The sequence below is a fragment of the Chrysochloris asiatica genome, unplaced genomic scaffold (genome assembly GCF_000296735.1).
Source record: "Chrysochloris asiatica unplaced genomic scaffold, ChrAsi1.0 scaffold00006, whole genome shotgun sequence".
NCBI classification, from domain to species: domain Eukaryota; kingdom Metazoa; phylum Chordata; class Mammalia; order Afrosoricida; family Chrysochloridae; genus Chrysochloris; species Chrysochloris asiatica.
This window is the reverse complement of record NW_006408524.1, coordinates 1,897,149-1,912,600: the sequence shown is the minus strand read 5'-3', so window position 1 is coordinate 1,912,600 and position 15,452 is coordinate 1,897,149. Positions and strand designations below refer to the sequence as shown.

Below are 15,452 nucleotides of genomic sequence, written 5' to 3'. Positions count from 1 at the left end.
AATCCTGCATGCATTACTGCCTGCAGTGCGATGCTGCCTGCCATGCAGGGTCTGCCTGCCAGTTTTGCATCCACTCTGGTCTCGGGGTGTCTCCTTTTTTCTCTTGTTGCGTCTTTGTGTATATTCTTTTTCTATTTCTTTCGCCGCCAGATCTCCCTACTTCGTGAACCAAACTTCCCTGTCGAGGCAGGTCCCCGACATTTGTCATCACGTGACTAAGTTCTGCTGCACTAATATAGCCATTGCCATCTTTATCAAACACATGGAATGCTTCTCTGATCTCTTCTTCACTGTCTGTGTCTTTCATTTTTCTTGCCATCATTGTCAGAAGTTCTGGCAAATCAATTGTGCCATTACCATCAGCATCTACTTCATTAATCATATCCTATAATTCTGCTTCTGTGGGATTCTGCCCAAGAGATCTCATTACAGTTCCCAATTCCTTTGTTGTTATAGTTCCATCACCATCCTTGTCAAATAGTGAAGAAGCTTCTTTGAATTCTGCAATCTGCTCTTTAGTCAGTTGGTCAGTCATGCTGCTAGCACTATCGGTCTCCGAGACGCAATCACACAACCACTCGGTTCGTTAGCTCCACTCAGACTCAATGCCTCTGGTTTTGTTGTTGCTATATGTATTTTCACCATAATAAAATAAAAATTTAAATGGGTATGTATTTAATGGCAGGAAATCCTTATGTGAAACAGGCATTTTTTTATGCATCCGTGTTTCTCACTGTGAGTGCTCCTTGGTGAAGACACATGACAATTCAGTGATGATTGGATTCGTTTGGGGTCCCTGCCTGGATGTTCGGGGGTGTGCCCGCAGGTTGGTCACTGTTGTTTTCTTCACTGTTGTTGTTAATACCGTCGTGGGTTCTGACTTCCAAGGAGTGGCTGGTGGGTTTGAACCACTGACCTTGCAGTTAGCAGTCCAGTGCTTATCCTGAAGCACCACACCAAAAACAAAAGTCAAATAAGGTCTTATTATTTTGGAAATGGAGTCCTGGTGTGGTGCTGTGGGCTAATGCGCTGGACTTGGGAAGTTGGTTTGAACTGCAAGGTTGGCAATTCAAACTCACCAGTCGCTCCTCGGAAACAGGGTTGCTATGAGTCAGAACTGATTCGATGGCACTTAACAACAACCTTCTGAAAATAGTTTTGACTTTACTATAATGGATTGAATTGTGGTGGTGCAGTGGTTGTGTGTCATCAGGTTGGTTTTGACTCATAGTGACCCTGCGTGTGATTCCCGAGGCTATAAACCCTGACAGAAGCAGAAAGCCTCATCTTTCTCCTGAAGAACAGCTGGTGGATCAGCCTGACCTTGTGGTTAGCAGCCTAACACGTAACCCACTATATTATCAGGGCTCCTAGGATTGAATTGTGTTCCCCAAAAGTATGTATTGTAGCTTTTTACGCAGATGGCACTGAAATCCAAGAAAGAAGCCCTGCTTCTCCCAAAACTGAAGCCAAAGGAGACGCACTGAAAGCCAAAAAGGCAGAGCTGAGAGGCGTCCAGAGACACACATAAAAAAAGACCTGCAGGTCACCCACCTTCCAGCAGCCTGAGACTCTGAGGCTCCAAAGGCAGCCCAAACATCCTGGGAAGAGCACCCGCAGGAGAGACAAGCTTGACCACTATGCCCTCATCAAGTTCCCTCTGACTACTGAGTCAGCCATGAAGGAGACTGAAGATAACAACACACTTGTGTTCATTGTGGAGGTCAAGACCATCAAGCACCAGATCAGACAGGCTGTGAAGAAGCTCTATGACATTGACGTAGCCAAGGTCAACACCGTGATCGGGTTGATGGAGAGTAGGCATGTGTTCCACTGTCTCTGACTAGGATGCTTTGGATGTTGCCAACATACTTGGAATAATGTAAACTGAGTCCTGGTGTGATGCTGCTGGTTAATGTGCTGAACTGCAAGGTCGGTTTCGATGACAAGGTCAGCGGTTCAACCTCACCAGCTGTTCAGAAACCCTATAAAGGGTCACAATGAGTTGGAACCAACAACAACAAACTGAGTCCACTTGGCTAATTCTAAATGTAAGTTTTTTCAATACCAAAAAAAAGTATATGTTGTAAACCCTAGCCTCTGTGGATACCTGTGGTTATAACCCCATTTGTGAAATAGGTTGTCTTTGCTACATTAATAAGACAGGATTGTGGCGCTGTAGGATAAGCACTGCATCACAAGGTCAGTTTGAACCACAAGGTCAATGGTTCAAACTCATCAGTCACTCCTCGGAAACCCTATACGTCACTATAGGTTGGAATGGACTCGACAGCACTTAACAAACAACAACAATGTTGAGTCCTACTATAGCACTGTACGATAAGCACTCAATCTGCAAGGACAGTTTGAACCACAAGGTTGGCAGTTCAAACTCATCAGCTGCTTTTCAGAAACCCTATACTGGGTCACTATTTACACCCTCGGAAACCCTGTACAGGGTCGCTGTGGGTCGGAACCAACTTGACGGCACATAACTTAATACAGGGTCACTATGAAGCTGGAACCGGCTCAGTGGCACTATAGAGTGTGTCTTGAGTAAATCTCTTTGGAGAAAATGAGTAAAAAAGAAACGAAACAAGCAACTAAGAGAAGCAGAGACAGGTAAAATTGATTCCAAGAAGCCTGGAGACCTCCCAAGAAGCAGGAAAGAGGCTGAAGAGAGAGGACTTTCTCCCAGAGATGACAGAGTCTGAAAGCCCTAGAGCCAGTGCCCTGAGTTCAGACAATTTGGTAACGCCGGCCCCTTGTGACACTTACTGTAGCGGCAAATAACTACGGTACTCACTGACCCTCTCAGAGGGCTCCAGGGGCTGCCAGGTTTGCCAGCCACATTGAGAACCACTGCTGTGGGAGACCTTCCCTGGCCACCCCACTTAAATCAGGGCTGTGGGGGCAGCTCAGATTGATAGATGCATTTTGAGCCAATGAGGCCCTCTTGTAGTTGTGCTGATAACATAGCCGGCCTCAGGAACCTGTTCAGTTCTGTGAAGTAGCTCTGGTCACTGTATTAGCTGCTTCACCCCTCAGGATCCTGCTGGTCAACCTCTGTTCTCCATCAGTAACCCCTGGGGTGCTGACTGCAGGCCATCAGCCCTGATTGAGTGAATAATGTCGTGCACAACTGAGTCTCCACCTTCCCAGGGCAGGACCGCTTGCCACGTCCAAGCCTAACTTCTCTGGGCCTTCCTGGCGCCTCCCCACCATCTGGTTGCATTCCTCTTCCCCACTAGGCTCTTCTGACTTGTCTCCTGGAGGTCACTTGGCCTTTGGTTCCCTGACACTCCTTTGTCTATTTTATACTTGTGGTTTAATTTGTTCTTTCTTCTCCATTTCTCCAGCTGGGGGTTGGACAGTCACTTCCAACTCCAACTCCAACTCCAAATTCCTCCCGAAACCTTTCAGGAGTTGTTTTGTTTTTTAAGCCCTGAATCCCTCATTGCTCTCATGGAGCAATCTACTAAAAATTCTCCTCTCAAGCACATTCTTCAGTTGGACTGCCTTAGGTACCACTTCGTGGATGCCTCTGGCTGGCCTACTGCTCCTCTGCTGTGCGCCAGAGGTCACCCAGGGCCAGTTCTGCCTGGCTCCACTGTGAGATCTGTTTGCATTGTACAGATACGTCTGTTGTCTCATCTGGTCTCCTTGTGAGGCTTCAAAGGCAAGGGTTGTCTCTATCTTACCTACCATCATTCCCATTGCTAGAACCTGCCAGCACACTGCTCAGCTAACTGCTCAGCTGGGGAGTGCAACGCCACATCTCAATCTTAAAGCCTGGCTGGGACGATTATAAAGGGACTACAAAACAAAGTATGTTGGCCCAGTGTCAATTTAACTAGGCCAGGACTTCCAGAGGTTTAGTGGTTGGGATGTGCTTATTCCCATGGTGATGAAACATAACACAGACACAGTTAGCTCTATGATGATTGGCTATGAGCAGCCAATCAATTGAAAGGAAGTTACCTTGGGGCTGTAGCCAGCTCCCAGTGTAACCAAAAGCCGGAAAGGCTCACTCCTGCTGCCTTCCGCTAGGGACAGGGGACTCCGCAATTGCAAGCCATTTCTTAATAATAAACATCTCTTTATATATACATATGTATGTTTCACTGGTTTTACTTCTCTAGGAAACCCAGCTTAGGACACAGAGTATGAGTTAGGGGAAGACAAGACTAAAGGGCTACATGAAGTCCTTTCAGAAAAGGGGGGCTCTAGGGAGAAGCGACCAGCACTGTATTGGGACCTTTAAGAGAACTAGAAAGTTCTCAAAACTTGTGCTGTTAAAAAAAATAATAATAAAAAATAAAATAAAAACTTCTGCTGTTAGCCACAAAGAACAAGTCCTTGGCTGTATTGGTCCTACAGAAGGCAGGACCTGGTAGTATACCTCATTCCTTGCAGACCCCAGGCCTCTGTGCATTCCTCTCACCCATAATCGCCTGCATTTTAGTATTTGGGTGTCTAGCACAGGGCAGACATTAATGATCGGGGTGTGGGGTAGATGAGTGGATGGATGAGGTGAGGTGGCAGTGGCACTGTGATAGCACAGGAATCTTCTGGAATATCAAGAAGGAAAGAGGCATGTGAGAACTTTCAGAAGGGGTGGCACTTTAGAAATCCATTCAAGGAGAAATAAGGCTATGATGTCTGAACCATTCTTGTGACCATCACCATGGGTCTGACAAACTACTCCTATGATTTTTGCTAACTCCCAAGCAAAATGTACTCTGACCCACAGTCCAGTACCCTTCATTCAGGTAAGGTGGTGGTGGTTGTTAAGTCTGGCAGAGCCGCTTCCGACTCATAGCCACCTGTATAGTTTCTGAGGCTATAAATCTTTGTGGGAGCAGAAAGCCATGAACCACGGAGCTTGTGGTTCGCAGTCCAGCATTTATCCTACAAAGCCATGCACTTCCCTCAAGTAACTTAAGTGCCTTCTGGTCAGCTCTGACTCATAGTGACCTTGTATAGGGTTTCTGAGGAGCAGCTGGTGGGTTTGAAGAACAGACCTCGTGGTTAGCAGGCCAGTGCTGATCCGAAAGTGCCACACCAGGAGTCCCTGAAATAACTGAGGGGCTAACAACTATTTCCAACATTAAACATCAGGAAGACAGGCAAAAACAAAAAGGGAGAATCCAGCCTTGAGCCTGTGGGATGAAGGGCTGGACAAAGGATAAGGCAGTGGCAGTCCCTCCCTGGATCGAAGCTGCTTAAGGTGACTACTTGAGCTCAGAATTCTTTGCCATTCAGGCAAGACCCATGAGCAGGAAAGAGAGGCATCTTCCACGGTGACTGTGACCCTGAGCTCCCTCCCACCCACCTCACCAAAAGGCCTCTTCTCATGCAGGGGAGAGCCAGCGCACACACCATTGCAGCTGGGCACCTGGAACGGAGCAGCTCGGCCATTTATTGCCCCAGTGGCTATGTCCAGCCCTGGCTCAGTGGGGAGCAAGAGCCGGGAAAGAAAACAGAAACTATCATCTCAGGGCCTCAGAGCCTGCAGACCTCGGGCTATAGGAAACTGTTTTAGGGTTTCCATGGCACTCAGCATCTATTGCCCCTAACCCTCCCCGTTGGGGCCTGTCTGTGGCCTTCATTCCTAGGGCAATCTTGGTCTCCTTTGAGATCAGATGAGATGCATGCTGCTGCTCCCTGGCACACATAGTGCCTCAAAGCCCCTTCCTCCAAGGGCCCTAGCTAGCTAAGGGTCGGATGTCTGGGTCTGGCAGAAGCGTGTGGACTGGACCCGCAGGCTTGTTAGTCACACTGCAGCCCCCACATCACAGAATCATAAAACAAGGGAACCTGCGGGGTGTGCTAGTTGAGAATGTGTGCCAGTCCAATCTCCAACTGAAAACTACCAGTCAGGAGGGCTCACAACCTCACCAAATTCACAGCTAAACTGTTTAGTTTCATTCTGTTGTAAAGCCTATAATCTAACATTTGGTCTGCAGTCAGAACCTGAGCTCTCATGTGAACCTTGAAATTAAATTCAGAACCCATCTCAAAGTGCATTTGAAAGTAGACTAAGGCCTCAGGCAGGTCCCTCCCTGAGACTTGACTGGGTGTGCCCCCTAATGGAATTCAGGCACCAGGGCCTCAGGGCTAGAAGTCACACGGCCCCACACCCCCAAGATGGCTGGAGGCCCCAAACCAATCCTGTAAACATTTCTAATCTGCAGTGGTTTTCTTCTCAGTCCATGGTGCAGACCAGGGCACGCAATGTCTTGGCCTCTGTGCCCTATAAACAGGTTGTGTGTAGCAATCTTTTGGATTCCAAGGTCTCATGCCGATGGGTTGCTTTCATCCAGATTTTTTTTTGTCTTTGTCCTGTTCATTAAGACTTAAAGGGGTCTCTATAAAATGCATATACATTTGGGGACTTCTCTCCACTAGAACAATTCCAACTCCCTGTTTGCACATGAGAAAATTAAAGTCACATCAACAGGGCTGGTACTACAGCCCTGGGTAACTGAAGTGTTACCGTCCTCTCTAGAATGCAGACGTTTCCAAACACTAGACTAGTAAAACTTCCAGCTCAGCATACACTGCTGAGGCCTTCTTCCCAGCCACTGGGAGCAATCTTGACTCCTGATACAGAAGCCACCATTCAGCTGCCTGCCTGAATTGAGGGAAACCTGGTGTTCTTGTCCTCCACCGGCAGTGTGTACTCTTCAGGGAGCAAGTGTGTGGGCACTTTCAATGCCCTGCCCAGGACTCTCTTGTGGGAGGATGGTCAAGGGACCACTGTAAGACTCTGGTGGGAGCTGGGGCCCTTGCCCATGGAAGCCGGTTGATCTGTTCAGGCGTTAGAAAGCACAGCACATCCTTAAACAGGTAGATGAACTGAAGTGGAATGGCAGCCTGCAACAAGGAGGTTCTGGTTCCTAACAGCTCTCCAGTAACTGGCCGTGGGCAGTTCTCAACATGTAAGTCCTCCCTTGCCTATGGCAACCTGATGAATTTTGGGATCTTGGTTTGACCGGTGTTGCAGACTTGGGAACTGCTCTGCTGACTCAGGGACATGGCAGACCCCTTCCTGCACTGACCCCGGTTCACACAGGCAGGGCATTCCATGGTGGCGAGGCTGCTAGGTTCAGAAGTACATGATGGAGGGTTGATGCTTTTCTGCATGTTTCTAATAGGTGCTCCCCACACCATCCTGGACCCCTCCCAAAGGTCCAAGTAAGCTGTCACCCTCTTGGACCACAGAGGTCCCTAGGTGGTACAAACACTTAAGTACTTGACTGCAAGCCAACAGGTTGGCAGTTCAAATCCAGCCAATGGCACCTTGGAAGACAGGTCCAGTGATGTGCTTTGAGAACCTTGTCAAGCACACATAGGCTTGTCATGAGTAGAAGTCATCACAGCCACTAGACCAGGTGAAATGTCTTTCTTCTGACGATTCTTTCCAGTGTCAGAAGCGACTGTGTGACAACACAGCTACCATGTCATTTGAGCACCTGGAACCCCAACTCTGGTCTTCTTGACAGCTAGGCAAGCTGACTGTGGAAACCTCCCTCCCTCCATTCAGGCAGTGTTGCCTCTGCACTCCCAGAGCTATGTCACTCCCAGAGCACCCCCAGGTCCCATGTCAGCATGTCTCGTCTCCCATTGGCCTTGCATTACAATTTGTCCTGTTTCACTGACCCGCTAATAGGCAACCAGAGCAAGATCCTACCTGCCATCTATGAGTATCACCTGAGACCATCTTTCCAAATGGCTCTCAGACAGCAGGCTGGTCAGCATGTGGTTCACCAGCAGGCACAGGCTGGGGCATGCTCCAAATGCGGAGACCACCGTGACAATGGCCAAGTTACAGTGCAGCAAAGGAAAAGGGCCCTGGCCCCTAGGATTCCTTCCCACCCAACTCCCCCGAGAGCACACAGTCCAGGAATACCCCACTCTCTGCAACTCTGGGGATAGGTGACAAGTCATTCTCCCCAGACCCATAGGCCTGGCTCCATTAGATGACACCTCAGCCACCCTGCAATGGTGCACCCAGAACCAATCAGATGATATCCTGAAGAGGCTTCAGGGATGAAGGTGACCCAGGTGCTGCCTAAATGGACAGGAGATGCCGAGTGGGCGGGCTCTCTTCATCAGCATGCCCAAGTCTTTTCTGGGGAAGGACACGGCTAACCTTCTGCTAGACCAAGGCTCAGGTTGTGGCTGAAGACTGGAATTTGTCAACTTGAACTTAAAGGGCAGGCCTGGTGTGGGGACCGCTGACCAAACAAAGCTCATGAGTTGTTTGGGCTTTTAGGGCACTGATTAGTAATTGAGTCTGTTCCTGTGGGCCTGCTGGCTCTAATGTCGACAAACAGAGCAGGGCAGTGGATGGACTGAAATGTGTGCGCAGTCCCAGCTAAGTCCATGGCTTCTGTGTTTCATTTTGATTTCTCCCGGAAGCAGGTGCTCTGCACTGACATGATTTAAACAGTAACTCAGTGGGATGCTGACCTATGAGCAGACAAGGCTCATCAAACAAGCTAACCCTAAACACTGTTTCACTGCCCAGGCCTCCTGAGCTGAGGCAAAGGGCAAGAGGGAAAGGCCAGTCAGTCAGCCCATCACTGTGGCACACAAAATGTAGCCCCTCAGCAGGTCTGCAGAGGGGCTACGGAAGGTCTGCTGAGGGCTTTGGAGACGTGGGTGGATGTTGGGAGTCCTCACTCTGCCTGGGGTCTGGGGTCAGTGGAGTACCCGTCATGGGAGATGGGAGCAGGCCCGCCTTCTTCATGTCACCCGAGACCAGGCACGCACACCCAGCTCTCTCGCAGGGCCCGAAGGCAGAGCAGGCTGAATGACATGGCAGACAGGCCCGCGGATAACTTATTTTATGGGTGAAGCCAAATAAAATGAAGTTACTATTTTTAACCAAAATAAATAAATCAGATCTGTCCCTATGAAGAGTCAGAGTGATGGGGATGAAAGGTAGGTGGCGCTTGGCCATGTCCCATCCCTTACTCCCCCTTCTCTCGACCTTCACATTTGCTTTGGCACAGCAAAGAAAATAATGCATTAGAAAATTTCCATTTTGTTAAAGGGATATCATAGAAAGAGAGAAAAGTTGGGTGTGGAGCCGGGAGGAAGAGGAAGGAGGCAGTGGAGTACTTAGGCAGGACCCAGAGCCTGGAACACTGGTGCCCTATAGACCACACCCTGGGCTCCAGGCTGTCAGACCCCACTAGGGAGCATCAGAGGACACAGGAGAGAGACAGGTCCTCCCTGACCCTGGGGTGACTTCTGAGCCAAGGCTGGGCAGAGCAGCCCCTCTTGCCTGTGTCCTTAGTCTACCCAGGAGCCGGTGTCCAGCCCACACTGGGGATGCCTTCACCGGAGACCACACCCCAGGCTGCAGGCACGCTCCTTCCTGCTGACGCTAAGGATTAGCTGGCAGGGAGCGGGATCTTTACCCCTGCTGCCACACAGGGAGGCTGCCCCAAGGCAGGAGCCAACTGCCTCTCTGTCCACATCCTCCTTCCCTCCCTTTGGCTCTCTCCCACAGCACTGGGGGAGGCCAGTGCGGGAGGCACGTCGGGGGGGCAGAGGGGCTGCGAAGCATCTGCGGGCACAAGCGGTCCCCCTCGTTGCAGTGACAGGGAGTCTGGGCAGTGCTGAGGCACTATCTTTAGTGGAGAAGCATGGTGTCGTGGACATGGAGAGGGGCCAGCAGCCTGGGCCGGGGGCTACACCAGGTTCTTGAAGGCGTCCAGGTTGAAGGCTGTGTCCAGGAGGCGCTGCAGCTCCGTCACGTGGGTCTTCTTGTTTCCAGTGGCTGGAGCAGCTGCAGGGTCACGGCCAGCATACCTGCCACAGACAACAAAGGGCCCTAAGTGGGGCTGCCAGGGTGGGATAACTTAAGTTTTTTTGGGCGCCTGCCAGGGGCTTACCAGACGGGCCGGGCACGACTGATGGTTGTGCGGAGGCGCGGCTTCACATAGTCATAGTAGCCTTGGTTCTTGTGCTCCTCCTGGCACCAGGCCAGCTCAGCATTGGGGTACCTCTGCACCTCCTTCAGCAGGAGGTCGAAGGGGAACGGGGAGAGCTGGAGGAAAACAATGTCAAGTTGGGGACACTGAGAAGGCAGCCAGGCTCTACTGAAGGGGGCAGAGCTTGTGCCGCTGGGGAGCCTTTCCCAAGAAGAGCCAGGGCGCGCTGAACTCACCTGTTCGAGCCTGGTGATGGCCACTTCTGCTGTCATGTTGCGCGCGGCGCGTTCCCGGGTCAGGTCATAGTACACCTTGCCAGTACAGAAGAGAAGTCTCTTGACGTTTTCTGGGTTCTGAGAGGCAGGACCATTTTCCGGGATCACACGCTGGAAGTGGGTTCCTACAAGAGAGTCCACACAGCTGGTTGGTGTTCCAGAATCTTGTCTTGAGGGGCTCTCAGGGGGTCGTACAATGCCTGTGGGCTGTTTCCAAGCGTGAGTGCTGCATCATACCCACGCCCCAGTGGATGAGATCCTTAATCATTCATCTAGCACCCAGAACACATTCGACTGAAGGAGAGCTTGGAAAAGCACACCGTATGTAACATCTACAGAGTGAACAAGTTTATTTGACATCAAATTGTTGTTATGTGCCATGGAGTCAGTTCTGACTCATAGCGACCCTATACAGGGTTTCCGAGGCTGTAAATCTTTACGGGAGCAGAAAGCCTCATCTTTCTCCCACAGAATAGCTGGTAGTTTCGAACTGCTGACCTCGAGGTTTGCAGACCGATTCATAACCACTACGCTACAAGAGCTCCTTATAAGACCCATTTATTATTTTAAAACAATCTGTCTCCAAAAAATGAAGGAGTCCTGATGTGATGCTGTAGGATAAACACTGGATTGCTAATCACAAGGTTGGCGGTTCAAACATACCAGTCTCTCCTTGGAAACGCTACACAGGTTCTCCGAGTCAGAATCGACTCGATGGCGCTTAGCAAGTCGATGAGAACATGCCGTGCTCATGGCCTTCACGATTTGGTGAATGAATATAAAAGCTTCCAACACAACCAGAATGAAAACGAAGGTTTCCAGAGCTGGAAATGGTGCCCATTAGAAGAAAGCGGACTTATGAAAACCAGGTTCACAAGACAGTGGGGCTCACTGAGATCCACGGAGAACGGAAGCGTCTCCTTCTTGTGTGGACCCTGCGCTCTCCTGATCTTGTCTTTCCGGGTGACAATCTCAGCCCAGGCATATGTCTGTCAGTCAGGTGCTGCGTAGGTGAGGACACCTTGCTTCACACCTGTACCACAGGCAGCTTCCACCAGTCCTCATTCCCAAGGACTCTGCGCCAGCATGGAGCTGCCGTGGGTGACTGAAGTGGGGGCACACAGTGGCTAAGACTATCACTCTCAGACTCTCACCTGGCTCAGAAAGAACCCTGTGGAGTACACCCCGTTATGTGCCACCATTCCCTGGGGCCAGCAGACCAACCCTACCAGGGGACTACCACTCTCAGGTAAGGATGGCAGAAGGCACACACATCAAACACAAGTAGACTCTTCACGGTAGCAGCCTAGAAACCCAACTCCCACATTCTCATCCCCCATGGAGATTCCGGTCTGAGCCCGTGTCCTTCATCCATACCTGGAAGCATTTCATCAAAGCTAGTTCTGGCTTCAGGGTGCCGTAGCAGGGACTTTGGAGTGAAGACGATTAACTGAAATGCAGAACGGATGGGCAGTGATTCCAGAAGCAAGGTTAAATACAAAAGAATTCCCAAGCTCAACCTCTCAGGCGCCACGCCCCAGAGCCCCAACCAGGCCTGTTAGGGATTTCAGAACTCTGCAGGTCGGGAGAGGCACAGAGGAGAAACGGGGAAGGAGAACACTCCCTGATTCAGCCCCTCTGCTGCACCCACCTGCTCTCACCCTCCTGGCCTGCTTCTCCACGTGGAGGCATGGCAGATCTGAGATCCTGGTACCGCCCACCCCCACCCCACGACGGTACAGTGGCTACTGACACCACCTGCATCCAGGAAAGTGCTGCGCGCCTCCCCTCAGCACCAGCACCTCCTGGCTGTGTGGGTCACTGGCTATGAACAGCCCTGTGACTTCTCTCCTCCCCTGGACTCCTGCTGGCCACGGGGACCTGAGAACAGAGTGGTACGCCCACCCTAACTGCTCCCCTCCAAGTAACATCATGGGGCAGCAGGGCCATGCTCCCTCCACGGACCCTTTCTGGACCAGGCCCTGGCCCTCATTTGCCCTCTACCCAGCTATCAATAGACTCCAGCTTCTAGCCCAGTGAGGGGCCTGTGTTTGGGGGTATGCCCCCTTCTCTTCTGCAGCTTCTGCTGGGCTCATCCCACTTCCAGAGCCCAGCCCACTGCCCTGGGCTACCTCTACAGCTGAGATTGTCTAACCTTCTCTGCACCCAGCTTGCAGGGAGTGCAGAGTGGGGTTCAAACCATACGAGGACCATGTGGGGGATGAGGGTCAGCTGGTATGAGGAAGGCAATGGAAAGGAACCACCCTTGAAGCCCATTCCTAAGGACAGACCCAGACTAGGGCTCTTGGTCCCAAGTTGCCCTCCCTGCTCCAACACAGGTCTTCAGCCCCTCCCTGAAGTCAGCCTCTTCCTGTGAGATTTCCAACTGACCGGTTTCCGGAAGGGCAAGAGGATCTGGCGTCGCAGAACATGGAAGAAGTTTCCAGGGCTGGAGCAGTTGACAACCACCCAGTTGCAGTCATACAGCTGATTTATGTCGAAGTTGGCTTCCTCCAGGTCCTGCAACAAGAAGAGAAGGAAACACCTGAGCATATTCCTGTGAGCGACGCCTAGACTACAGTGATGGGCGCAGGGGCAGCAGATGAAAATCTCACAGTCCCACCCCAGGGGAGTCCCACTGCAGTCCCACCCCAGGGGAGTCCCACTGCAGTCCCATCCCAGGGGAGTCCCACTGCAGTCCCACCACAGGGGAGTCCCACTGTCTGGAAAGACGCCAACACAAGAAAACAAAAACCAGAGTGACTCCAACTGGTCCTCACATGTTTTGGAATGAGATTGTCCATCACTGAATCCTTATGATTTCCCTGAAAACTATCACCTGGCACAAAACAGATGCTATTTAAGAGGCACAGGTTTTACCTAAAACCGATTTTAAAATCCCACATAAACGGACTTCTAAGTGCTTTTCCTTGAGCTTGGAAAGTGGTCTTGACAATCACCCCAGAGGCCTTTGCTCTCAAATCATAATGGCTGAGTCAAAACACATGCACATCACCTGAGAAGCTCAGAATCTCTGCACCTTTGTCTCTTCTGTGCTGGCGTGGACTCTGAATGTGGCTCCCAACAGGCACACGGTGGCCCCACCTTGGGGCTCACCTGGCTGCCTTTGGAGTCCTCAGCTACAAAGCAAGACAGAAGGCCAGCTCCTTCCTGGAGCTGTTGTCTGGTTGAGACCCGGAGAGGACAGTTACTCACCGGAAGGACATCTGGGTCATCATTGCACATCTGCAGGAACCTCTCTGGCCTGGCTGAGGAATGTTCTGGACCCTGGAACCAAATACGGTAACATTTTTGAGTTTCTCCCATGTCAATAGCAGCTGTTTCTCTTCCTTAACAATTTGCTGATTTTTGGTCTGAAAAGTGCCAATGTCTCTTTCTTGTGATGGCACACTTTCCATCCTTCCCAGCCACTGGAAGTGAGGGGGCATTTTTTCTTGTAGGATCTGACCCAGGATTTACTCTCTTGTCAGGCCCACACCTGAGTCCAAAGACAGCGCAGACTGCACACATCACCTAGGACGCCATCTGGAGCAGATAGCTCCACACAAGATTGTGCAAGTTGGGGGGAGAGGTCACGCTGACCAAGCAGCTTTCCAGGATGACATAGCACCTTCTGTTGGTCAGGGCAGGTGTAGGTATCAGGACTGTCCCCAGATGACCTGACTCACACCTTTCTAAGTGGCACCCCAATCTCAGGGACCCACAACGAGTACCCGTGTCTGGAGCAGAAGACTCACCATGCCCTCCATGCCATGGGGCAGTAGCAGTACAATGCCGTTTTGCCGCACCCACTTGGCTTGTCCTGGGCAAATGAACTGGTCGATGATGCACTGGGCTGTGTTGTGAAAGTCACCAAATTGGGCCTCCCAGAGAACCAGGGCGTTGGGGCTAGCCATGGCAAAGCCCAGTTCAAAGCCTGTAAGCAGCGAGGGGCAAAAACTCAGCCAATCAGCAGCCCGCAGGCACGTGGCTTGCCGGGGGTGGGGGTGTGAAGGTCCTCCTGCCTCCAGTGCAGAGCGGGACCACTCACCCAGGACTCCGTACTCAGACAGAGAGCTGTTGCACACCGTGTAGGGAGCCTGGTTGGGCCAGAGATGGTTCATGGGGATACAGGTCCTCTTGTCCACGTTCTGGTCATGCAGCACGTGGTGCCGGTGGCTGAAGCACAAGTACAGTTGTAACAACAGGAACCCAGGCCACCTCTGTGTGACAGGGTCCTGTGCTGACGGTCCTGATGGGACCACCATCAGACCAGCCAGGGGACGGCTCTACTGAGCCTAAGACAAAGGGAAATGATTGTCCTCTGGAAGAACTCCAGAGCCCCCCTTTCCACCGCTGTCTTTTGAAGGGCAAACAAAAGCACCCAACATCTCACCTGAAAGTGCCTCGCTCAACATCTTGGCCGCTCAGCCGGATGTGGATGCCCTCCTTGAGGAGGGAGCCGAAGGCCATGTACTCAGCCAGGGCCCAGTCCACAGTCCTGTTCTTTACCAACTCACCCCGTGTCTTCAGGATCCGGCTCAGCCCTGTGCAAACACCGCACTTACCAGCTGACTAGAGCCCTGGGCCCGTCACCAGCTGCCCTCACTTCCCAAGACCCCTCATAGCGAGAGCTGAGACAGTTTTCACTCTCTCGGGACTCCTGAGTAGCTGAAGAGTGGCCAGAAGGAAAATAACTGCAGACCAAGCGTTGAGTAAAAAGACCATGATGGCTCCTCTAACGCCAACTGGGGCAGCAGGCAACACACAAGGCCCCTCCCTCAGCTCGCCATCGGCCTTGCACGAGGCAGGGGTCAGTCTGTGGGCTGCAGCCACGCGTCTTCAGCATTTTACCTCCGTGAATGGTGAAGTTCTCCACGGGCACGGAGCTGGCCACACTCCCAATGTGCATCAGAACATCTTCCGTCAAGCCTGTTGAGGGGCAAGACATGCTTCGGGGCTGCCCATCCAGGGTGAAGAAACCTGGGAGATGAAAGGTGAGATGAGGGGCCAAGCCCACTCAGGTGACAAGTGCAATTGACGAGGCAGCCAGTTGTGCAGAGCCAGGAGAAGGACTTGGTACAGCCCCTACCACATCACACAGACTGCAGGGAGCTGTCTCCATTCCCCAGAGGAGCCAATGGCCCAGGGGCTGGACCTGAGTGCAGAATTCGGGAGGAGAGCTGAGCTCTCTTCTGAGCAGAGGGCTCAAGTTTCCATGGTACTC

General features: G+C 51.6%; 1 protein-coding gene across 3 annotated transcripts in view; it reads right to left on the bottom strand.

The window, feature by feature from the left end:
- Positions 1-9,623: 9,623 nt before the first annotated feature.
- OGDH (oxoglutarate (alpha-ketoglutarate) dehydrogenase (lipoamide)) overlaps positions 9,624-15,452 on the bottom strand; it is a 79,335-nt gene continuing 73,506 nt past the window's right edge. For all 3 annotated transcript variants that reach the window (XM_006832098.1, XM_006832097.1, XM_006832096.1), the window contains 10 exons: positions 15,080-15,208; positions 14,622-14,772; positions 14,277-14,404; positions 13,984-14,162; positions 13,442-13,513; positions 12,617-12,745; positions 11,603-11,675; positions 10,187-10,350; positions 9,912-10,066; positions 9,624-9,828 (listed from right to left, as the gene is read on the bottom strand). In XM_006832098.1, coding sequence (XP_006832161.1) covers positions 9,708-9,828; positions 9,912-10,066; positions 10,187-10,350; positions 11,603-11,675; positions 12,617-12,745; positions 13,442-13,513; positions 13,984-14,162; positions 14,277-14,404; positions 14,622-14,772; positions 15,080-15,208 — 1,301 coding nt within the window. In that variant the 3' untranslated portion in view covers positions 9,624-9,707. The remainder of the gene's footprint in view (positions 9,829-9,911; positions 10,067-10,186; positions 10,351-11,602; positions 11,676-12,616; positions 12,746-13,441; positions 13,514-13,983; positions 14,163-14,276; positions 14,405-14,621; positions 14,773-15,079; positions 15,209-15,452) is intronic.